The sequence below is a fragment of the Ochotona princeps genome, chromosome 6, assembly GCF_030435755.1.
Source record: "Ochotona princeps isolate mOchPri1 chromosome 6, mOchPri1.hap1, whole genome shotgun sequence".
NCBI lineage: Eukaryota > Metazoa > Chordata > Mammalia > Lagomorpha > Ochotonidae > Ochotona > Ochotona princeps.
In genome coordinates, this window is record NC_080837.1 from 28,715,195 (window position 1) to 28,740,689 (window position 25,495).

Sequence of the window (25,495 nt, forward strand, 5' to 3'; positions counted from 1 at the left end):
CTTGAACTGCTCAAGAAGCCCTGGAACCATGTCAAGGGCAACCATGTTTTGTGGTCTAAAATGAGGTACTTTAGGGTGTATGATGCCAATCTAGGCTGGAGGAGCCAAATATCACACTAAAGAAGCAGCTGATGAAAGCACAGGTGAGCAGACAACTTGGAACCCTGAAAAAGCTGGGAACAAAAAGTAGGCCCAGAAGGAAATGGTTGAGTGCAGGGGACATGAGGGTTAATAATAAAGTCACAGTGTCTGCTATGGCCTGAAGGGTCTCGCCCACCCGTAACTTAGCGAAAACTAACTACCACTGCGATGATTGACAGGGCATCCATGGGACAGACCTGGTCAGGAAGACCCAACCTTCATGATGGTGATATGGCACTGGCACCTGGTCACATCTAACATTCCTTCAGTACACGACATGGGTACTGAGGCTGCTTATGTCTCTTACATAAAATGGCATAATATTTGCATACAATGCTTACATATCTTTGCATATACTTTAAATCATCTCTAGATTTGTAGAAAATATAATATAAACAGTTGCTATGCTATGCTGTTGTTGATGGAATAATTACAACGCGGGGGGGAGTCTGTACCTGTTCACTACAGACATAATTTTATTTTCTGCATATCTGGATCTGAGGTCAGTTGAATCCACAGATATGGAGCTGAGGGGTAGAGAGGCTGACTGTGTGTACAGGGAATGGAGCTGAGGGGTACAGAGGCTGACTGTGTGTACAGGGAATGCTTCATTAGGTGTGGGTGAAGTACTTATCAATGTGGCAAAAACCTGAAAGACAGAGCTAAGGGGCCAACTATCTGCTGTCTTTCCCAGTGGGCCACCTGGACCTAAGACATGAGTTAGACTTGTGAGTGCGTTTGTAGCAGCAACACCACTGAAACATGATCTCAGCAGAAATGTGGCTTCAAGTTCCCTTGCTGGTCCCTAACTGACACCTAGTAATGGCTTCAGTCATACAATCTGACAAAACAGTGTCAGGTGTGCTTAGAGTACACGGTACCTGACATTCTAGGTGCCCGTGCTGCTGGGAGCCCATGGAACCCACAAAACCCGCCTCCCAGGCTCTGCCTGTGGGTTCCGTGACTTCGCTGCCCTTTTGGTTGGCCTACATCAGGCCTCTAATGTCTCAGGTCCACATGGCAGGACTGGTGGAGTAAAAATCTCTTTCAATTGAAGAGATCAGATAGAGTCTGCAACAAGGTTAAGATTTAAGGTTCATGGGTTAGAAGCTGTCCCACTCTGGACTGCTCTTGATCTGGGCAGCCCACTGCCTGGCTGAGCTTACAGCTTTCCTCTCGAGGGAATCCGGGGTGGCTCTGTCCTGCCTTATGTAAGGTCCTGGACCTCAGAATGAACCCAGACTGAAACATCTGGGGCTGTTTAGTGCTGCTCTAGTGGACCAGAATCTAACTGAAGAGTTGGCAAACTTGGACTCTAAAAGACCAGAAAGAAAATATTGTAGCTTTGGGGAGCTGACAGTCTCCACTGCAACTGTCCAGCCTCCTGCAGTGGTGCAAGGGCAGCTGCCGATGGCACAGAGACATATGGCCATGGCTGCATTCCTTATCATTTTATTTATGGTTGGTGAAATTTCAATTTCATATAATGTTTCATATAAAGTATGCAAATAATTACATGCTTTTGATTTTTTTTTTTTACCCAATCATTTAAAGTGTAAAAAACTATTCTTGACTAATGGGTGGGGACAAAGACAAGTAGTGAGGTAGATGAGGCTGGCAGGTTCTAGCCTAGTTCCTCAGCTCTTAGCCCATACACAAATCACCCAGCCCAGGGAGAGAGGATTGGGAGATAAAGTAGCACAGCAGCCCCACAAATGGGAGCGGTCACTGAGGGTAACATGATCCCTCTCATCTTAGCATTAATGATAGAACTTACAGGTCCACAGAAGTGTACTTTACAGCAGTTATCCTGAAAAGTTGTAGGTTTGCTACTATAAGCTAGTGCTTAACTCAGCTAGAATCTCCTCCCCAATAACTGCTTTCAGAATTTGGAGCAGACTTTGAAAAGCCACAGTGACAGTACTTTCTAAAGGTGAAGCTGACTTTTAGAAAGAGCAAAACCAAAACTAAATCCAGCCTAAGCCTAAAGAATCACTTCCACATCAACATATCAGTCACAGCTACTGCCGCTCTTTCAGAGTCAGGCTGGTAAACATAGGCATTGTGGTTACGCTAAATAAAGATGCTTTTGTTAGAAATCACTCAGAATTAGAAAATGAGACTGCTACAAACTCATACTTAGAAGTCCTAACATATTCGCTAACCTTTGAGTATTGCCAGCCAATTAAAAACATTTTTAAAATTGCTGTCAATATTCAAAAGTCAAATATTTCAGATGAAAATTCATTCTTTGCTTGTCTTGCAACAAATAAGCTTGATTCTGGTAAAGCAATCACTGGCCAAGAGTGTCCCCTGTGGACAACAGCATGTCAACAATCTGAGTTGACCTCCAAAAGTTCATGTGTTGAGAATTGACACCCCAAGTTCATGTTACTGGTATTTGAAGATAGGGGCCTTTGGGAGGTCATGAAGATGAGACACACTCCCCCCATCTACCATGTGGCACTAGTGGGTTTCTAAGAAATGAAGAGAGAGCTTACAAGCACACTGGCTCTTTCTCTTCATGCCACGCTGGTTGGTTGCAGCAGGGCAGACCCTCAGCAGATTCTACAGCCATGCCCTTGGCCTTCCCAGACTCCAGAACTGCGAACCAAATAAACTTTCAATCTTTCTGTCTTGGTCTCAGGTACTTTGTTACAGTAACAGAACATGGTTTAAGACAGAACCGCAGGCTTCTTTCCATAGTCCCTATTAGGCCCTACTGGTACTAGCACAATAGCAGCTGCCATGTTAAATGTGGTTTATGGATTTTTCACTAATGCCAAAAAGAGACTAGTATATCACATGGCGCAATAGTAAAAATTGATGCAACAAACTATCCAGTAAAAGGCTTTTTTTTTTCTCATCTTCACCCAACATAACTAAGCATTTGTGTTTATTTATTTTCCCTTCTTGCTTAGTAAAGGTAACACAATATGTACTTTCTTTTCTGCCTTTCTTTCTTCACTTAGAAAATATCCTGGGAATTAATCTAAGCAGTACACAGAGAATTTCCTCATTTATGTGTTCTTATCTAGATCAGTTTATTTAATTGATTCTAGATTTATGGACCTGTGTTATATAGTCTTTTGCTTTTACACATATGCTGCAAGGAATGACTGTACATATGTTGCTTATAGATGAAGTGGTCTATTGGAGAGGAGAAATTCCCACAAGGGGGATTGCTGAATCAAAAGGTAAATAAATAGGGCCCGGCGGCATGGCCTAGTGGCGAAAGTCTTCGCCTTGAATGCTCCAGGATCCCATATGGGTGTCAGTTCTAATCCCGGCAGCTCCACTTCCCATCCAGCTCCCTGCTTGTGGCCTGGGAAAGCAGTCGAGGATGGCCCAAGGCCTTGGACCCTGCACCCGTGTGGGAGACCTGGAAGAGGTTCCTGGCTCCTGGCTTCGGATTGGCGCGCACCGGCCGTTGCGGCTCACTTGGGGAGTGAATCATCGGATGGAAGATCTTCCTCTCTGTCTCTCCTCCTCTCTGTATATCTAACTTTCCAATAAAAATAAATAAATCTTTTTTTAAAAAGGTAAGTAAATACATTTGTAATTTTTCCAGATTATGCCAAGTTGCTTTTCATGTGGGTTGTATCAGTTCCACACTCCACACGGCAATGTAAAAACATATCTGTTCACTTTCAGCTTCTCCAAGAGTGTGTTGTCAAACTTTCAGAGCTTTGGCATTTTGACAGGTAAAAATTATACTTCTGCATTTTTTCTGTAATTCAGAGATCTTTTTGTTTATAATTCAGAGCTCTTTCCCCATATTTTGAAGCAGCATTTATATTTCTTGAAGAGAATTATTCTTTACATTTTCCTATTGGGTTCTTATTTCTGTCATTGGTATTCTTGTCAAAATTCTTATTTTTCCGTATCGATTATTAGAAGCACACTATACATAAATAGTATCATGTACATATATATTAAAGATGAAGTAGCTATGATATGTTTTGCAAATACTTTTTTTTCCCAAGTTACCACTTATCTTTTGTTCTTTGTTTATGGTGTTTTCTGTTGCTGTTTGTCATATAGAAGCTTTGCTGTTGTTTCATATACCTTGAAAATTCACTGAAATTTACTTATTATTTGCTTTTGAGTTACTGTTTGAGAAAAGACCTTCTCAATTCTAACATTAAAAATGATTTTCCTCATACTTTTCTTTAGTGAATTTAGCTTCCTTTAAAATATATATAATTATTTGTTCCCTTTAGTGTCATGAAGGTGCACACTGTGAGACTAAAATTCTTTTTCTCACTTTTTCCAGAGGATGGGCCCACTGTTCCCATATGGATGTGAGATGCTGTCTTGAATCATATACTAAATTGCCGCATTGTAAATTTCTAAATATTCTGTTCCATCCCAACGATTTATTCACATTCCAAGTTGTTTTAATTACTCAGACCTTGATTATGTTTTCATATTTGGTAGAACTAGTCATCTACTTTATTCTTCTGTCTCATACATTATCTTGCTCTGTGCACTTGTTTATTTCTTTAGATTAACTTTGGAATAAGTTTGTGCACTTTCAGGGGAAAAAAAACCCCACTGATATTTTTATGTTGGGGTAGGATGATATTAATTGGAAAAGTTAACTCATTATAAGGCTAAGTTTCACATACCAAAACATGGTATTTTTTCCATTTGTTTGAACTTTTTGCAGTTTTGAAGAGTTGACCCCCAGCTTTCTTTTTTTCCCCCAGCTTTCTTAATGTAAAAGATAAAAGATATATAAGTACACACATAGGTTTTTGCACATCTTTTCTTCCATTATCTATTGCAGTAGTTTATTATTTGGATATAAAAACCTATGGATTTTTTATAATAATTTTATAATTTAATTCCCATTCAATTCCATTATTCTTTTGCAGAAAGTAGATGACTCAATCGATTCTATTGGATTTTCCAACTACATGATCATATGATCTCAATACATTCAAACATTTACTCCCTAGCATTTTGAGCCCAGATTTCCTGGTTTAATTGCCCTGGATAATTCACTTGGACAATATGAGACACTAGTGGTGAGTGAGCGTCCCAGTCTTTTTTTTTTTTTTTAAGATTTATTTTATTGGAAAGGAGGATATACAGAGAGGAGGATCTTCTGTCCAATGATTCATTCCCCAAGTGACTGCAATGGCTGGAGCTGAGCCAATCCGAAGCCAGGAGCCAGGAACTTCCTCCAGATTTCCCATGTGGATGCAGGGTCCCAAGGCTTTGGGCCTTCCTATGCTGCTTTTCTAGGCCACAGACAGGGAGCTGAATGGGATGTGGGGCTGCTACGATTAGAATTGGTGCCCATATGAGATCCTGGTGTGTGCAAGGTGACAACTTTAGCTGCTAGGCTACCATGCCAGGCACAACCATCCCAGTCTTACTACTAGTTTTAGCAAGGCCATTTCCCTATTTAGCAGAAAGCTGGGTTTTGGGGTGAAAGATACAAATTGCATTTTATCATATTATGGAATAAGCCACTGATTTCCATTATATTGATATAAAGTATAGGTGCTAAATTATGTCAAATGCCTTCTCACTATTTTAATCATTGAGTTATTTAAGCTCCTTGAATTTATCATTTGTATTAGCAACCTATACATTAAAACAGGTCTGAATTTCTTGCTAGGGAGTGCTCAGGATATTTTGTTCAATGTCCTGGGAACAGAAACATGGTCCCTCAAATGCAATTACCGTGGATGCATATTGACCAGTCTCAGTGTATCATTTTACTTTTTCTGTGTTTAGCTTTATATGTGCAAAATGCTTAGGTGCTCCAGCTTTAGTGCAGCTAAAGAAAAGATTATAAAACTAGCAGAATATCAGCAAAGGTGAAAGAGTTGGACAGCAGATTAGCTGTTGGGAAAAGAAGACGAATATGAGTGACAAAGAGAAAAGAGACAGGAGAAAAAACATCTCATTCAGGAGTTAGTGGCTCAAGTTTTCTCTAGTCCCCACCTCTCATTAGTTCCTTGCTCTAATTACAGCTCTAGGTCAGTAGTTTCCTAAGCTCACACAGGACCCCTTTTAGGTAGTTAATCCCCAGAGTACTCACATATTTTTAAAGATTCAATGTACTTTCTTGGAAAAGAAACAAGCACAGGTAATTAAACAAAAATAAACAGTTTGGATTGCATCAAGCTAAGAAGCTGCTGCACTGTAAGAAGCAATCAACAGAATGGGAGAAAAACATCTGCAAACTATGTAACTGACAGCAGATTAATAACCAAGATCTATGAAGAGCTCAAGAAACTTAACAACAACAAAAAATATCAAGTTAAGAAATGGGTAAAGGGGGCCCAGTGTGATAGTGTAGTGGTTAAAGTCCTCGCCTTACACGCACCGGGATCCCATATGGGTGTCAGTTCTAATCCCGGCGGCCCTGCTTCCCATCCAGCTCCCTGCCTGTGGCCTGGGAAAGCAGTCGAGGATGGCCCAAAGCCTTGGGACGCTGCACCCGCGTGGGAGACCCAGAAGAGCTCCTGGTTCCTGGCTTTGGATTGGCCCAGCTCCAGCCGTTGCGGCTCCCTTGGGGAGTGAACCATGGGATGGAAGATCTTCCTCTCTGTCTCTCCTTCTCTCTGTATAACTGACTTTCCAATAAAAATAAATAAATCTTTAAAAAAAAAGAAGAAGAAATGGGCAAAAAATATGAACAGGCAATTTTCAAAGGATGAAATTCAGCAGACACATGAAAAAATGCTCAGATCACTAGCCATTAGAAAAATGCAAATAAAAGCCACAATGAGGTTTCTCCTTATATCAGTTAGAATGTTATACATGGGGGTGGGGGAAACAGCAAATGCTGGTGAGAATGTAAACTAGTATTGCCATTATGGAGGGCAGTGTGGAGGTCCTAGAGACCTGAAAATATATCTACCGCTCCTGGCAATTTATCTAAACAAAAGCAACTCAGCATATGAGACAGTTACTTGTACATTCATGTTTATTGTCTGTGTCTATGGCTCAGGCATCCTATTTGGATGTCGGATCATGTTCCAGCTACTCCATTTCCAATCCAGCTTCCTGCTAATGACTTGGAAAAGTAGCCAAGGAAGGCTCAAGTCCTTGGGCCCCTGTGCCCACATGGGATACCCAGAAGAAGCTCCTGACTTCTGGCCTCAGATCAGCCTAGCTCTGTCTGTTGCGGCCATTTGAGGAGCAAACCAGTGGATGGGATATTTGTCTCTCTGTCTCTCCTTCTCTCTGTAAGCCTGCCTTTCAAATAAAAATAAATAAATCTTTTAAAAAATGAAAGTTATGTCACTATAAAAAATTTTGGGAAAGAAGTAAGCAGAGGATGGGTGGAGAATGTGGGCAGAAGAGAAGGTAGCATGGGAAGTATCACTGAGCCCCTAAATCTGCATTGTGAAATGTGAGCAATTTGTTCACTTGATATAAACAAAATAAGTTATAAAAAAGATTAAATGTATTTGACTATACCAAATTAACTGTAGTTAAATAATAATTATCTTGCCTTTTTGAAACAGTCATTTACAGCTGCCAACCACTTTCTGGTCAGAATGTGCTAATCAGACTTACCATGCTAATCAGACTTACCATGCTGAGCTGATGTACTTTCAGCCAGAAGTACTGAAACGTGAGTGTCAGCCTGGAGGAGGCTAATCTTGGATAAACAATACAATCTGGAAGGCTCCATGAAATGCTGACATCAGTTGGCACAAAGTTTATTTCTTTATTCCTTAGATCTCTAACAACATAGGATCTTGGGGTGACTACCTCAGATCTTACTCTCATTCAAGATCCGTGTTAGACAAGAACAACAGGGCAAGGTGCATACCTACCTCCATGATAAATGCAAGAATTCTTCAAAAAGTTCAAGGAAAATTTATATTATGAAAAAATCATGTATGGACTTAAAAAAACAATTCATGAACCAAAGTAAGTTTATCTTTTCTTATTTATTTTAAATTGGTCTATTCATGTATTTCAGAAGTACATTAGCAGAAAACTTGAATTAAGAGCCAAACCAGAAATTGAACTCAGCCACTCTAACCTGGATACTTGAAGCCCTGCCTGTATCTCAATTGTGGGGTCAGATGTCTGATTCTGAGCTTATCTTAATTCTTTCTTCCCCATGAACTTTTTGAAGAACGTTACACAAGATCATCACCTTAAAATCTCTCTGCTGGAGGTATTTAATGATTTACAAACCCAGGGGCTGATTTGGTGTCATGGTAGGCAAATCCTCCATCTGTGGTGCAGGCATCCCGCATGGACATTGGTTAGAATCCCAGTTGTTCCACTTCTGATCTAGCTCTCTGCTGACGTCTTAGGAAGGCTTAGGAAGTAGAGGATGAGTCACCTGGAAGAAGCTTCTGGATCCTTTCTTTGAATCAGTTTACCTCAGCTGTTGTAGCCATCTGGGGAATGACATGCAGATGGAAGATCTCTCTCTCATGTGAAATAATAAATCTTAAAAAAAAAAAAGTAACCAAAAGAAAACATGGGGAGATTAAAACCAATGTTTTCTCAATTGAATTCTGTTCTGGGAAAAGTAGAGAGCAAAGATTGGAAAATCTGTCAACATGAATGCTAGAGTAAAGGAAAAGACCTGTAATTCTTTCTGAGGCCAAGGCCTTCACAGGCCTTTGGGAGAGTAGCACGCTTTGCAGAGCCAACTGTCATCAGTCAGAAAGGCCAGTAAGGAGCACCCCACTTCCTGGCCACACCCCAACAGAATGAGAATCTCTGGGGGTGAGATTTAGACATCAGTGGTTGTTCTTAAGCCCCCAGATGATTCTGATGTTCCATCAGGGCTAGAGAATCTTGCCAATATGTGGTCTTCACACCAGCAACACTGGGATCGCTGGGAGCTCAGCAGGAACGCAGCATGTGGGCCTCCCCTAAGACTTTCTGATTCAGAATGAGGATCCCAAGAGACTCCTGTGCACAACATAGCTAGAGATGCTATGCTCCGTAGCTGGAGGATCTAGCTGCTTCAAACTCAAAGTGGAATGGGAGGGCCAGGGACATTTTTCTTTTTATAGATTTATTTATTTCAAGGTTAGAGTTTCAGAGAGAGACAGGGAGAAGGACAAAGAGAGAAAATGAGAGAGAGAGACAGAGAGGGGGAGAGAGAGAGAGAGAGAGAGAGAGAGAGAGAGAGAGAGAGTATGTTTCATCTACTGGCTCACTCTCTAAATAGCTGCACTGGCCAAAGCAGAGCCAATTTGAAGCCAGGAGCCAGGAGCTTCTTCCAGGTCTCCCACATGGGTGCAGGACCCCAATGCCTTGGACCATCCTCTGCCACTTTCCTAGACCATATAAGAAACCATATGGGATACTGGCACCTCAGATGGAAGATTATCTTGCTACACCACTGCATGGGCTTTGAGAGTCTGAGGGTAGGACCTTGGAATCTGCTTTTCCTGTGTGCTTCCAAGTGATTCCTAAGCCTACTGGTAGAGAACTACTCCCAAGAGCAAAGGCAGCCCTAGGCTGGTTGCTTTCTCCTGGCCTCACAGAAATGTTCCCAGAAGCTTGAAAATGTCAAAATGTGTGAGGAGTTAGACTGGGTAGTAGGCAGTTAGGACATTCTGGGTCCCCGAACCATTTTCTTCGCCTCTTAGGTTCACCAGAGCACCTTTCTTCTAAGGGACAAGGGCGACATTAGCATATCAATTCCCCACCTGAAGTATCAGCCATTATCTCCAGCCAAGGGGGGGGGCGGGCTCAGGTTGGTCTCCTTATCATTGAGCAGGTCTGACACCTGTCTGGCCTTTTGCCCCAAAGCCAGATACAAGGGGATCAGAATTTCCTTTTGTCTTTGGAAAACCCCACTGAAGTAAACCTTTAAAAGGTGCTTTCCCCACCATTAATATGGGTCTTTTTACTTTTCCTCCTGCCACTATGGCAGAAGTCTAGGGCTTTTCCCACTTTTCCTCCTGCCACTATGGCAGGGGGTAAGGGTTCTTTCTATTTCAAAGCCCCCTCCCATCACTAGGATGGGAGTCTCCTTTCTCAGCTTTTCTAATAAATCTTTTTTTTCTAATAAATCTTGTCCTGCAAGACAAGAATTGAGGTTGCTGCCGTTTTCGGGGGTCAAAAACCCTACAACAAAAACACATAGATTTGAGGTGAGAGGTGAGTTGCTGATCACCTGTAGAAGCCTCCCAGCCCAACACAAATGCTGGTTCTGTCCTTTGACCTCTAGCAGAGCGAGTGGTAGCAACGCCTGTTCTCATATTCACCGTAGCTTTGTGATGACCCAGAAACAAGTCTGCATTTCAGCGTGTTGGTGACTGAACAGGGTGCAATCTGAACACAGACTGTCTATACCAAAAGCAGAGTTAAAAATACAAAACCTTGCCTGATCAGAAATGTCCCTTTGTGGGGGAGGGGGGGAGCGGGGTTTAAAAGCTCTTAAAATACAGCACGGTAAAAGACCAAGATGCGGAAGGGTGAATTCCCCCCAAGGAGATTTCATCATCAGCCATTAGTCCATTTTTTCAAATTTTTGCTGAAGTTCAGATTTTAACATGATGATATGGGAGAAAAAAACAAATGAAGCCAGGAATGGGAAAATGTTTCTCTGAAGGCACATTTGCAATGTGAAGCACTTGCATGTAGTTTTAAAAGCATTTCAGCTCGGGTTAGGTATTTGAAAGCTTCTGCTGGAGAAGCTTTAAGTGGACTTATCTTCTGCCACCCAGAATCCCAAAGCACAGCTGACACCTGATTCAAGGTGTTAGTGCTGAAATCCAAACCAGTTCTCAGCAGCTGCAGCAACAGCCGTGGGAAGGACTGCAATGTGCTCCAAATGTAGCTGCTAAGTAATGACCGAGTTAAAGCTCAGCAAAAGCAAAGAAACTAAAACAAAAGATTTCTGAAAGACTTTACAGCAGTGTTTTCTTAATTCTTTGGTTGGAGGATGGGGTTTTCTGTGGAACCACTTTGAGAACCTACTGGAAACCGACAGATTCTTCCCCTAGACAAACATGACTGCTAGGGACTATACCAACCATCCTGGGGTTCCACACACTCCCTGGGGCCCAGGTGGAGAGGTGCCAGCTCTGTACTGCACACCTTAGCTGCCATACTGACTTCTCCTGTTTGGAGCTGCTGGAGACCCAGGCGCACACTGTGCAGTTCACATGTACCAGATGAGCGTCACATTGCGGAGTGATTGTTTTCACATCAATGAAGGCAATTAGGCTGGCAGCCTCGTGTAGATAAGCCGAGCCAGGTAAAAGCCTTTCCGCTAAATAGTGCCAGGGAGAGAATTCCTTCCTAGAAGAAACCTGCTCTCTTTCAGGACCTACTTTCCCCCACCCCCATTCTTTCAGAGAGCTCAAGAAGGTCGCTGTGGCTGCGTTCACACCGGCAGGCGAAAACTTTGGTCGGAAGTCATAAAGGAAAGAAGGATCTTAAAACACTGCCCCCCTTCAACCCACGCCCCCAGACTCAAGCGATGTTATGGGTGGAAAACGCCTATCCCCATCCTCTGACAGATGAGGAAGATGATGATGCCAAGGGTTCAGTTGGTTGCCAAGGTGACATGTCCAGCCAGGCTCAAAGCCAGGGCCCTCTCTATTGAGCCTCGCCTCATGGCCAGGGGTAAAAGAGGGCGCCAGACACCCCCTCCGCACCCCTCCCGCCGCCCACCCGGCGGGGCGCCACGGGGAGCCGAGCCCCGCCTACCGGCACCATGGAGTAGGTCATCATCATGAGCATGTCCTGGCTCTCGGCGCGGAGGTGTGTCGCGGGCTCCCCGCCGTGGCTGCGCTTGTTGCGCGCGGCGCTGGCCGGGTCAGCGGGTGGCGCGGGCGGCCGGCGGGGCGCACGGCTCAGCTCGCTGAGAAAGGCGCGGAGGGCGGCGTCCTCGCGTTGTTCTCGACCCCGTTGTGCCTCCAGCGCCCGTAGCGCCACGCTCAGGCCTCGCCACTGGCACAGCGCAAACACCGTGCCCACCGCGTTGAGCGCCGAAAGCAGCGCCACGGCCGCCAGGGCGCCGCGCACCCCCCAGCCCGCGGGCCCGCGTCCCCGTTCCTCGCCGTGGGCCATGCTCTGCGCGCCTCTGGCGAAGCAAGGCAGAGTTTCACCGCCTCCCGTTAGGGCAGCCTTTATACGCACGGGGCAAGCCGTGGGCTGGTGGCAGCGCCGTGAGTCACGCTGCCCTTTGGCCTGGCTGGCGGGGCGGGTGGGGGACAGCAGTGGTGGCGCCCGAGCAGCCCCCGAGGGACAGGCTGGCAGAGGAGTAAAGGAGCCAGTGGAGACAGCGCGTGGAGGAGGGGCGAGCATGGCTATCAAGGCTATCAAGGCTTGGCCTGGGGGTGCAGGAACTGGCAAAGCGGAGCCGCCTCTTCCCTCATCTGTCTGCTCTGCCGTGGGCACTGTTGTGGCCCGGACAGAGAGAGAGAGAGGGGTCAGACTGAGGGGGAGGGCAGGAATTCTTGGAGCCTGAGAAGTCTGTGGATTCCACCTCCTTCTCTCCCAACACTGCTTCTTTGGAGAAAAGGAGCAGCATGCCTAGATGCCAAGGCGCGTGGCTGTCCCCAGGAAGTATGTTGCTGGCCTGCAGCCCCAGTACCCTTAACACACACACTTGTGTGTGTGTGTGTGTGTGTGTGTGTGTGTGTGTGTGTTGGATAGGCAAGGACAGGAGGCAATGGTGTTGGAGTATTAAAAGACGACCACACATCAGAACTGGAAAAGCCCAAGCCTGCTTTGCAAGCAGGTGACAACCCTGATGGGAGCCATCCAAGATTTGACCAGCCAAGACCAACTACCCCAATTCCTCGTCCGACAGAACCAGGGCCAAAAGCCTTCAGGAACCAGGAGACCTGACTGTGAAGCCACCCTCTGCCACCCACTCCCTCCACCCCACCGCCCATGTTCATGTCCCAGCGTTAGGCTGCAGCATTATCCAGCTGAAGAGCTCCGAGTCTGGCCGGGCTGGGTCCTCCCCAGCCTGCCTTGCGGCTGTCCCCCGTCTCCTATGGCCTTCTTCACACAACACACTTATTTCCTGGCTCAGCTTGCCACTCTGCCTCAGGGGCCACTGCCCGCCTCTGAAACACTTCTGAGCTTCCACCTTGGGTCTCCCCACTCACAATCTTCCTTTTCCTAGGATAGTGGTGCTTTCCTCAGGGCCAGGACCTGCAGGAGGCCCTGTTTCTAGAGTAAGACCCAACCAGGGACCCACAACTCACGGAGGGAGACAGTCATTCTCTGCTATCAAGCGGGCTGGTGCATTCAAGTAGCTGGTACTTCGAACCTGGCAGCCACAGTGGTTTCAGCACTGGGGAGACCAATAGGATGTTGGAGGGTTACACACCCTTCTTCATCTAAGGATAGGAGCTTTATGAGAATCTATGCCTCAAAGATGTGCTGGTGATGCTTACAGGTGGGGGATGACGCAGGAGAGAAAGCCTGGGTGGTTTGAGATCTCTTGCATCCAGCTCTCCAAGGTGAGTCAGGGTAGGGCCTCTGAGGAAAACTATATTCTAGGTCAGGAGTTCTGAGTCAAGATCTGGATGCCTGAGCTTTATCAGGAATCCAGATGAGGTATTCTTACAAGAGCACCCAGGATGAGGAGGGATTAGAAAAAGTGTGAATAAAAAAAAAAAAAAGAAGAAGAAGAGTATGAATGTCCATGTGGCTCACACAGGACCCTGACTATGGGGATATTCTAGACAGAGAGGATGCCAGTGATGTAACTGCTTCCTTCCAATGAATCTAGCAGCTGCTGCCTAACTGAGGAATTGCTATGTATCTTTTGTCAAGTATCATTATCTCTTCTCATTCAGCCACCAGGGCCAATGGGAAGAAGCCACCAAGATCAGAGCTGGGGCTCAGCACCACCAAGATCTTCAATTCAGTAAACATTTACTGAGCAGTTTGTGTGTCCGGCACCGTGATGGCCACTGGAGATACAGAAGTGAACAAGACAAGCATCTCACAGGGCAAGTAGTTAGAACACCATGGGGCTTTTACTTTCTTGCTTCTTCTTTTTAAAATCCTAACATCTAATACTATTACTGTTAACTGATCACCTGTCACCAGCACTCACTACCTCCAGTGGAAGGAAAGGCTACATCTTGTCTAACCCATCATCCTCATCACAGAGTATACTCCCTAGCTTGAAATCAGCATTCAGGAATTACCTGTTGAATGAGTGAATGAGTATATGAAGGAAAGGCTGTGCAGTGAGGACATGTTTGTGCAGGACAATGTGTGGTGGTGGTGTTACGTCACAGAACTGGTCTTCTCTATTCCCTGAAAGGCTGGCTGTCCAGTGGTTGGGAGAGTATGTTGTAACTTGAAATGTTCCCTGCCTCAGTTCAACACCAGTATATGGAGTGGGACTAAAACTCATTTGGAGCCAGCCAGGTTCTTTAAGACAACTATAGGCCAGCCCAGGAAATGGCAATGTTCTGGCATGTAGGAGATAAAACGTTGTGTTAGCACCACTGGCAGGCTGGGTGGATGAAGGGCCTGGGATATTGCACTGGGGCCAAGAGAGGGGGTAGAATAAGCATGAAGAAAAGGGCAAACTCCTTTCCCATGAGCTCTTTTCCCAGGTCCTTCCCGTCTTTTCCTGTGCTGGGTTGCAAGGCAGGTCCCTTCCCTCAGCCCTTACTCCAAGGTGCCTGTATCCAAGCAGCAACCTTGCTATGTGCTCTCTTCTCGCTCTCCTTTCCTGTCCTCTGTCTACTATCTTCTTTCTGCCCAAGGGCTATGCATCAACATTTTCCTTCACTAGCCCAACTCAGAACTGCCCCCTTGGAAGGCTTAGCGTAGAGCCCCCTTTCTCAGAAAGCCTTACCTTCTGCCCGCCCCCTAAACCTCCTGAATATTACAAACTTTCAGGGCTCAGTAATTATGAGCATGGGCTTTGGGATCAGATAAACCTGAGCTTGAAGCTGCTCTTCAACCATGTGAAGCACAGGTCTCCAACACTGAGTGGCCAACGGTGTGCCTATATCATACAATCGTGAAGATTTAAGGAATAAGTGTTATGTGAAGCATCAACCCTGTAGCAACTGTTCAGCGTGGGTTAGTGTTTTAGGTATGGCCTGTATGCATGTACAGATGCTCACAGTGTGCCCCGTACTGCTCACTAACACCTCAGCTCTTTCACATCTCTGTTCTTCAGTTTCGGGCATAGAATGAATGCTCATGGCAGGGACCTACCTTCACCATGTCCCTCACAGCAGGAACTTGTGCCACAAAATACTCGATTAACTGATTGGCTAATTAATCACATATCTTGATGCTTTTTGAGAGACAGGTTTTTAAATGCATGGTGGACTGGGGCTCTAGTCTGAACACTGTGGCTCTGACATTGGTTATGTGGGTCCCTGCAACCTGTGGACTCCTCAGCCTCTTGAAACATCTTGAGAGGCAGATGTCTGCATACTCTGACCTGCCTGGTACTTCTCAGGATGGGTGGGACTTTCTATTTGTTATTAAAAAAAAAAAGGTTAGCAATCAATCTGGGCTGTTTTGTTGACATAGGGGGCTTCGACTAAAGTAGGGGAACAGGGAGATATCTGAATTTCCTTTTCTGAAAACCAAAGAAGCAAGAACATTGTGTGCTATCTTTACAATGAGAAGTGGATTTTTTCCATTAAAAGACAGATGCTTCATTTCCAAAGGTTAAATAGGATGGTCCTTAAGAAATGACTCCAGCTAGTTAACTTTGGGGCTATGGAGAATGAAATCCAATTCAAGATGATACTGCAACTGCAGCTCTACAGTAAATCCTCCTGATCATCAAGTGAGTAATTGTCCTTTAAGGCCCAGCACTGGGTATTTGGGACTCCTGTGATGAGAGTGGCAGCTAGGCTGTGACTTCTGATGCGACTTTGCTGCCACCCCACCCCACCCCACCCCACCCCACCCCCCACTGCCCCATGCTGCTGATTACAGAGAAAAGCTCTCTCAAAGTTGCCACTTGTCTATTTCCCAATCAACCTCCTTTGCCTTCAACTTCCCATTTCTGTGCCTTCATAACAAGAAACACCAAATCATCCACCCACAGCCAGCAATTCTTTTTCTTTCATTTGTTCATTCATTTATCCATTAGTCAACAAATGGAAATTGGGCACGTACTATCTGCCAGGGATTGTGCAGGATATACAAATAGAATGGGGAGGAAAAATAGTTTTTCTTTCTGAAGCCTGTCGCCTAAGTGAGGACACAGAAAAGGACTGTGTCACCCCCAGACATCCAGATATCATTCCAAAAGAGACCATGACATCAATGTTCTAAAGGACATGAGTGCAATTCTTTGAGATCTTGTTACTGAGCAGTCTGTGCTGGACTTGTAGGGTAGGTGGGGTACGCAAAGATCTTCCTGAGCCAAGGCTGCCTGAGCTGTAGTCTGGAGATGCATAGCTGATAATCAGGTAGGGGGGCTGTGAGGGGAGTGCAGCCTGAGAGAACAGCATGTTCAAGGCCCAAGGCAGTAGGTAGCATTTTTATTTGCGTAACCACATGGAGGGCATTGTGGCTGACGTACAGAGAGCATCAGGAGCAAGAAGGGCATGGGAAGAGGCTGGTGTCAGGGCCCAGAAAGATTTAACATTGTAGGACTGGAATTAGTATAGTAAAAACAATGGAAAGTTAAGGAGTTTTACCTGTGCGGGTGAAGGGGAGGCTTGGGGGCTAGTAATAAGAGGTAGGACTGGGTAGAGGGGTGATACATTTTCATGGCAGGTTATCTTTGATTGCCAGAACTAGCAGTGGCTTCAGGAACACTTCAATTTCTATTAGTGTCAACCTCCTTTCCAAATAAAGTGTTGAGTTAAAAAAAAAAAAAAAGAAGAAGACACTTCCTTTGCCTTCATCTGAACATATAAAGACAGCTGAAAACCAGAACTTTGAACAGACATTTAAATAACTGGCTATTCCTGATACCAGCTAGGGCTTTTGTATGATACCGAGCATGATTCTGCATTTTCTTAGGGGTCAGCCTTTGGCATTTCAATGTGAGCATGTCAAATCTGGTTATCTCTGGGAATGGGAGTAAAAACATGATATTGTTTCCTTGTGAGGATCTGGTCTAACAAGGACAGGTAACGACAGACTTCCATCAGTCAGAATTACAGGGTCTTAGCTCAGTTAGGTGTGGAACTGTCCATGTTGGTAGCAGAGATGCCATGTCAAATGCCCCATACACAATCTATCTTTCCTTTCTTTGTAACAGACATACTCATTCTTACCCCCCACTAGTATATCTACTGTCACAGCCTGGGTTATGTGTAAGCAGATGCTGGTATAAATTTTGGGGTACAATATGTTTACTAGGGGATCAGCCTCTAGGAAGGAAGGGGTGAAGAGAAACAGGATTGGGCAGAGGGAGAAACCAAAATTAAGGCAGCCATGCAAAGCACTGGCCAAACCATTGCAGAGTTCTGAGTCAGAGCTGTCCATGGAGTGTTCCTTGTTAGAGCATAATCACTGGGCTTTTACCCTTATCTCACTTGACACAGGGCAGATATGGAAGGGTTCAGGGGAGACACACACAAATCTCCACTCTCTGTAGTCAATCCTTCCTTGAAGGAGGACCCAGGCCACATCTCCCTGTCTATACCAACAACCTGATGAGCACTGGAGACAAGCCTGCAAATCCCAACATAAAAAAATTTTAAATCGTAGCCATGTCAGACTGTGGAGATTGTCTCCATTTGCACTAAGAGTTACAGCCTTTCTGCAAATAACAAAATGATTGTCTCCAGAAACAATGAAAATATGAAGAGACATTCTAAGAGTGGATTCTGGGAGATCATGGGACTCAATCATGAATTTGAAACTGCTAAGTCCGCGGAAGTAAGCTAATACTGCAAAGCCACTTAGGAAATTTGAGCCACTGTTTTTGAGTGGATGAAACAAAACCTTATGTGTGCAGACTACTTTGGTTTTCAAAGTGCTTTCTCATGTCATTTGAGTCCCCTAATAAGCCTGTGAAGTGGGCAGGACAGGTATATAATCATTTTCCTGTCCTAAGCTGCTAGTGTTTTCCAGGGTTTGCCCCTCTTTCTCTGCAGAGGACTATCCCCTTGGTAATCTTATCTATTTCCAAAGTTTCTGACCATTACCTACAATTCAAACCTTCCACCGGTAGCCCAGGCCTCTCTTTTCAGCTCTAAGCTCACAAATGATAACTACCAATGGTGTAGCTCCACTTGGAAACCTACAAGGACCTCAGGTCAACATGTCCAAATCTTCCCCAAGTCTTCTGTTCTTATATTTCCTACTACAACACAACACAACACACCTCATCTACATGATGGAAGAAGGTATAAGTATTTTTTTTTTCATTGTTCATTGCCCTATGAAAGATATGGCACTTTCTGTTAAATCTTCCCAAGTGGACTTGAAGATAGTTCTCTAGACCTGCTCACCTTGTAACAGTTCCCTAATCTTTGTCCTTGACCTGGCTGCCCTTCCTGCTACATTTTAAAAAAAGATTTATTTATTTTCATTGGAAAGGCAGATATACAGAGAGGAGGAGAGACAGAGAGGAAGATCTTCCATCTATGGTCCTCAAGTGGCCATAACGGCTGGAGCTGGGCCAATCCAAAGCCAGGAACCAGGAGCTCTTCCGGGTCTCCCATGCAGGTGCAGGGTCCCAAGGCTCTGGGTCGTCTCTGCTGCTTTCCCAGGCCACAGGCAGGCAGCTGGATGGGAAGTAGGGCTGCCGGGATTAGAAACGGTGACCATATGGGATCCTGGTGTGTTCAAGGCGAGGACTTTAGCCACTGCACTATCGCGCCAGGCCCTTCTGTTACATTTCCCCCAGGCACACTACTGAAACCCTTTCTCTAAAGACCCCTCTCTATTGTATAAGAGGCTTCAAGCCTGATCACTCACACAGACATCTGAATAGGATTGGAAATCTCAGACTCAGCCGGCTCATTGATGGTGCTTTGTGGGGACTCCCTTACTGTTTGCCATTGCCTAGTTCCTGCTGAGTCTGGAAGGGATCCTGGGCATCAAAGCTGGAACCTTATGACTGAGAGCTCCAGGGTAGAGTGGATTAAGAGCTGTGACAGCAGAGAAGCCAGAGCCCAAGGCCAGAGGGCAGAAGGCAGGCCAGGACAGCGACATGACCCAGACTTGCGTGGGAGTAGTATTAGGGTGCTTCACAGCTAAAAAGATAAATAAGGAAAGAGATTTATTTTAAGGAACTGGCTCACATGACTACATAGGCTGACAAGTCCTAAGACCTGTTGGCTGAGTCAGCAAGCTGGGATGCCCCGGACAGCTTGTAGCTCTATTCTGAAGTCCAGCAGAGTTAAGACCCAGGAAAAGCTAATTCTATTAGGTACATCCAAAAATAGGAAAAGCTGATGTCTCAGTGTGAAGGCTAACAGGAAGAAGGGACTTTCATTCTTGGGGAACAATTGGCTTTTTTGTTCCATTCAAGTCTTTGACCGATGTTAGTGGGCTCACCCATAGTAGGGAGAAAAACTTTCCCTGGAGCTTACTAATTCAAGTATTACTCTCCCACTAATGTGCATAATTATTTAGCATTAATCAAAAATCTAGGGAAAAAAGTTTCAGAAGATGGAAATGCAAATTCACCTGATGTGATCACTACTCACTGATTACATGCATCCAATTATCACATGGAACTGCATAAATATATACAAAACAAGTAAATAAATAATGGAGGAATCAATATTTTAAAAGCCTATGGGAGGGCCTAGCACAGTAGCCTAGTGGCTAAATCCTCGCCATGCACACCTGGGATCCCATATGGGTACCAGTTCATGTGCTGGCTGCTCCACTTCTCTTCAGGTTCCCTGCTTGTGGCCTGGGAAAGCAGTATAGGACAGTTCAAAGCCTTGGGACCCTGCACCTGCATGGTAGACCCACAGGAAGCTCCTGGCTCCTGGCTTTGGATTGGCTCAGCTCTAGCTGTTGTGGCCACTTGGGGGAGTGAACCAGCAGATGGAAGATCTTTCTCCCTGTCTCTCCTTCTTTGTGTAAATCTGACCTTGCAACAAAAAAATAAATCTTTTTTTAAAGCCTATGGGAACATTAAATTGAAAAACAAGTTTATTATGGTGCTAGAAAAAAAGAGGCCAGTCTCTTCTATGAAAAAATAAATCAATAAAACTACAGACACTCAGAATGCTTGCTCACAGATCCGGGCACCACATGTCCGATTACGGTGGCCCATAAACTCTCACGGGGAGCAATTCCGGGATTAGCTGGGTCCTAATTCGTGTCTGGAAGAGAAGTCTCATTTACTCACCCACACAGAAACCTGCCCTTTGACTCACGGTTCCCATTGAGGGCAGTCCGGAGAGTACTTTCAGAAGCGTACGGAGGCCTTCATTACAATCACATTTTGTCATGATGGCGACAGAGGGGTGCTGCTCACATGTGGTGGACAGGGGGCAGGGATGTCAGATGCCTTGTGGAGGTTAAGACATACCTCACTGACTGTCCCACATGACTTCCAAGTGTCCCATTGCTTGTTTACATCTGCGAAAGTTCTGTTCATAAGCAGCTGGGTCGGGCACTGAAACATCCATGTCACAGCAAAGGATTTTTGCAGTTTTCACATGCACTGAAGTTTTCAGGAATGCCACGTTGATTAGAGTTAGTACATTTCTTCTTAGGACTCTACTGAGAATTTTTTTCACAATTCTAGAACAAAGTTTGAGGCATCCTTAAAGCCTATCAATCTGTGTACTTTTCTTCTTTGTGCGCTTGTCTGTTACATTCACACTGATTCTGTACATATGTGGATGATAAAATTGAAATCAATGTGGACTTTTCATAATATGCACTTTTCCTTGAGCTTTCTGAATATCCTGCCTGCATGGATTTCAAAATTTTTTTGCACAAAAATAATCTTGCCCTCCAATTTTATTTTCCATGAGCTTTTTGAAGTCCTGTCATAATTAGATCTTCCTGTGCAGTCATATACAAGTTGCAGGTCTCAAAATACTTTTCTATTAACTGGCTTTTCTTTATTCCTTGATTATAACATGGTGAATACCCTATAAATTTTTTTATTATTTTTATTACGAAGTCAGATACACAGAGAGAGGAGGGGAGACAGAGAGGAAGATCTTCCATCCGATGATTCACTCCCCAAGTGAGCCGCAACGGGCCAGTGCGCGCCGATCCGAAGTCGGGAACCAGGAACCTCCTCCAGGTCTCCCACGCGGGTGCAGGGTCCCAATGCATTGGGCCGTCCTCAACTGCTTTCCCAGGCCACAATCAGGGAGCTGGATGGGAAGTGGAGCTGCCGGGATTAGAACCGGCGCCCATATGGGATCCCGGGGCTTTCAAGGCGAGGACTTTAGCCGCTAGGCCACGCCGCCGGGCCCATATCCTATAAATTTTTGATATTACAGATTGGGGTGGAAATTTTGTGTATCGATAGGTTACATTTTCTACAGGTTTCATTGCAGCATAACAAAGGAAGAGTTGCAATTTGTCACAAGAAGGGTCACTGAGTTGGAAGTAGCTGACAGTTACTATTGTAATGAAACTAGTACCACTGAAGAAGCACTTATCTGTTTTCTGGCCTGCAGCTTTGCTCTATGGAACTTGAGTATAGTGAAGACATTGGGTTCCCCAAACCTTCTACTTTCATGAACCATCAGAAACTAACAGGTTCCCAAAGAACTAACTGGCAAATTTGTCCTAACCCTCAGCATCACTTATTTCCCTATTCAATCAAGGGATGGAAGACTGAGAGGTGCCATATCTAGATCTTCCTAAGATCTGGCAGGATGTCCCCTCAGGAGTTCTTCTGATTAGTGGTGTCTTGAGCAAGCACTGTCCCCTATTTTTTGTTCTGCCTACCTACAGCTGCTCTACCTTAGCTGGTTTTTGTGAGTTCTTCTCTGTTCATATGAGCTATTAACTGTTTGGTGTGTACACTGTAGTAAGGTATTCATTATGAGTGTCAAATAAGGGGGCCAGCATGGCAGCTTACAGGTTAATCCTCTGCCTGCAGTGCCAGGGTGCCGGCTGCTCTACTTCCCATCCAACTTCCTGCTTATTACCTAGGAAAGCAGTGGGAGATGGCTTAAGTCCTTGATACCCTGCACCGATGTGGGAGACCCATAAGAAGCTCCTGTCTCCTGGTTTTGGAAGCACTCTGCACTGGCTGTTGCAGGCATTTGAGGAGTGAACCAGTGGTTGGAGGATCTTTCTCTCTTCTCTTTCTGTAAATCTGCATCTCAGATAAAAGAAAATCTTTAAAAAGGACTGAAAAAAAGAAGAATGTCAAGTGAATGGATCAACAAACAAATTATTCTGGATGAATGAATGAATGCATGCATGCTCTGGGGGAATATCTGAAGGCTCCACTAATTTAATCTTGTGAGTTGGTAGAAATCAAGTAGCAGGAGCTACTTCATACTTTCTCCCCAGCCAGCTCACCAGCTGAGCCCCTACTGGTGCCCTGGGCTTTAATTGGGAGTTTAATTAGTCCTGGCACTTGATTCTGAACGAAGTGATAAGCAGCAATGAACACAAGTGGAGAGATGTGGGCTGTCACTAGCCCGACAAATGGTGCCATCATCACCCACTGGCTTCCATTTGGGGCTGGATTAAGTCCTATGTAGCTCAACGTTAGAAGTATTGCTTCTTTCAAGATTTTAGGCCAGTAAGACTTTCTATTGAATTTTCTAAATCCCAAAAAGGCTGCTTTTGGGTGATTTGAAGTGTAAAAAATGTTGGTGAGGTATTGTGAGCAGGAGACAAACAGTTCTGGATTGGATTCAAAAGGCAGGTTTGGACCCCTGATGTTTCCATCAACCATCTAAACAGCCATGGACAAACCAATCATATTTCCAGGTTGGAAGATCTCCAAGTCCATCAAATGCAGTAAAACAGCTGCTTAGATTTATCACAAGGCTGTGTGCTTGCTGCACTAGGAAGCTAACACACCTGAGCTTTCAGATGTCCCGTTGCACGAGCCCCTCCCAAGGCTCTGTGTCTGGTTTTGTCAGTTGGTGTCATTCTGCTAAAGCTGGGTGTCATATTAGGGTTTCCTTCAGGCCCAAGTTCCTTTTTCATGCCAAGGGACTTAAAGAAGGGCATTTTCTGTTATACAACTCTGTTGGAGGGCACTTCAAAAAGCTCAAGGAAAAATGGAATTAAAAGATAAGCTTACTTTGGTGCAAAAAATTCTGAAGTCCACAGACATAAGGGTCTTGCAAAAGGGGATGGAAAATGCATAGGATGAAAAACTGTACATGTGTTTCCAATTATGTTTCGTATCAAAACAAACACCCTTTAATTTCATTTTCCACTAATTCTTTGAAGTACCCTCATATTTCCTAACTGGTGAGTTCTGAGCTTTCAGGACACCACTGTGTTTTGTGTACACAGCTCCTTTCTCAAGGCACTTAGCATGATTTGGACAGTTTTGATTTAAAAAGAAAACTCGGAGTAAAAGTCTGGACATCTGGGATTTTCCAGCATAATAAATAAACTTGAGCTGCAGTTTCTATTTCATTGTATTTGAAAATTCTACCAACAAGAATTCTGTTACTGTAAGGTCTATGTTATGCTATTAACTTTGCTCCAGTCTCATTTCTTGTCCCAGATTTTTCCGACATTTGACTCTAATGGTGCAGGTATACTTCTCTGCCTTCCTTTTCCTAGAAGAGCCCTGCCTCCGGCCACTTGGAAGTCTGACCCTGGGATGGACAGGAGTTAACCATGTATTAAGCTACAATGATCAGTAGAAGTAGTCCTAACTCAGTAACAGTCATCCTTTGCTAGCCCCAAGAGGATAGAACAGAGAAAGTAAATAGTGGATGAGGTAAACATCTTCAGACTGCAAAGTCCTTCCAGTGGAATCTTTCCAGCCTTCACAGCGCCTGCCAGAAAAAGGCATCCACAGGACATCTGACCTCAGTTTACTCTTTAGAACAACTTACAAGGGCCTTGCCATGCAGCAACTTGATTTGGGCATCTACCTAATCAAACAGAGATATTTTATCTGGACTGGGAATTCACTTAATTGTTTTGTTTTCCTGTCACTGGAATTTTGATCCCTTTGGAAGGTGAGGGGTGGGGAAGGGGAAGAAGTACTTCCTTTCTCTATTCTCCTTTATCATTTTCCCCAGAAATGAGGCCTTCAGCTCCTCTTTTGTGTCAAACACAAACCTAAGAGTTTTCTTGCTTTGTCTCTGACTTTTGTTTTTCCAACACACAGTCACTTCTACCTCAGAGTTACAACCCACACAGCTACCTCAGTCAGTAAGGAACCCTGATCAGCGGGCAGCTTCAGTGGAGTTTCTTGCAATTAACTCCACTTGTCTCAAATTTTTTAAATTTATGCTTTTTTCTCATGTAATTTCCATATTTCTTTGTGTTTTGGATTTAAATAAAGGTTTAGGTTTAAACCAGTTATTAAGTTGCCACTTATATTTTGGTTCATAAGTATGTTTTAGTTTGTATTAGTTATTGCCATTCCATTCTCAACCATCTAAGAGCTGGGTTAAAGGAAATGGATCTAGCCCTGCTTGGATCATTGTGCTAGTCTGTCCCACAAGATCATTAGATCAGGGCATAATAAATGTGATGGTCCCTCCATAGTATCTTCAGAATTGACTTGGTTTTATTGGCTCTTATTTTTTTTAAAGATTTATATATAATTTTTATTACGAAGTCGGATATACAGAGAGGAGGAGAGACAGAGAGGAAGATCTTCCATCCGATGATTCACTCCCCAAGTGACCGCAACAGGCCGGTGCTGTGCTGATCCGGAGCCAGGAACTTCCTCCAGGTCTCCCACACGTGGGTGCAGGGTCCCAATGCATTGGGCCGTCCTCGACTGCTTTCCCAGGCCACAAGCAGGGAGCTGGATGGGAAGTGGAGCCGCTGGGATTAGAATTGGCGCTCATATGGGATCCTGGTGTGTTCAAGGCGAGGACTTTAGCCGCTAGGCCACGCCGCTGGGCCTTGTTCTTATTTTTTTAAAAAAGATTTATTTATTTATTTTATTGGAAAGCCAGATATACAGAGAGAAGGAGAGACAGAGAGGAAGATCTTCCACCTGCTGATCACTCCCTGAGTGCCACAACGGTTAATCTAAAGCCAGGAGCCAGGAGCTTCTTCAGGGTCTCCCATGCAGGCACAGAGTCCCAAGGCTTTGGGCCATCCTCTACTGCTATCCCAGGCCACAAGCAGGGAGCTGGATGAAGAGTGGGACATCAAGACACGAACTGGCACTCACATGGGATCCCAGCGAATGCAAGGCAAGGACTTTAGCCACTATCACATTGGACTCTATTTGTTCTTATTTCTTCCATGTTAGCAAATTTTAGAAAATTCTTAAACTAATTTAGGAGCAAATTGTTACTGTTGAGCCAAATGGTAACTAGGTATCTTGAAT

At 44.7% G+C, this 25,495-nt stretch overlaps 1 protein-coding gene across 2 annotated transcripts in view; it reads right to left on the reverse strand.

Annotated features, from left to right (window-relative positions):
- Positions 1-12,260, reverse strand: part of GLDN (gliomedin) — a 54,723-nt gene extending 42,463 nt beyond the window's left edge. Inside the window, exon 1 of one of the 2 annotated variants that reach the window (XM_058665858.1) lies at positions 11,809-12,260. In XM_058665858.1, coding sequence (XP_058521841.1) covers positions 11,809-12,171 — 363 coding nt within the window. In that variant the 5' untranslated portion in view covers positions 12,172-12,260. The remainder of the gene's footprint in view (positions 1-11,808) is intronic. The other variant, XM_004578374.2, reaches the window with a different exon arrangement.
- Between the last annotated feature and the right edge of the window lie 13,235 nt (positions 12,261-25,495).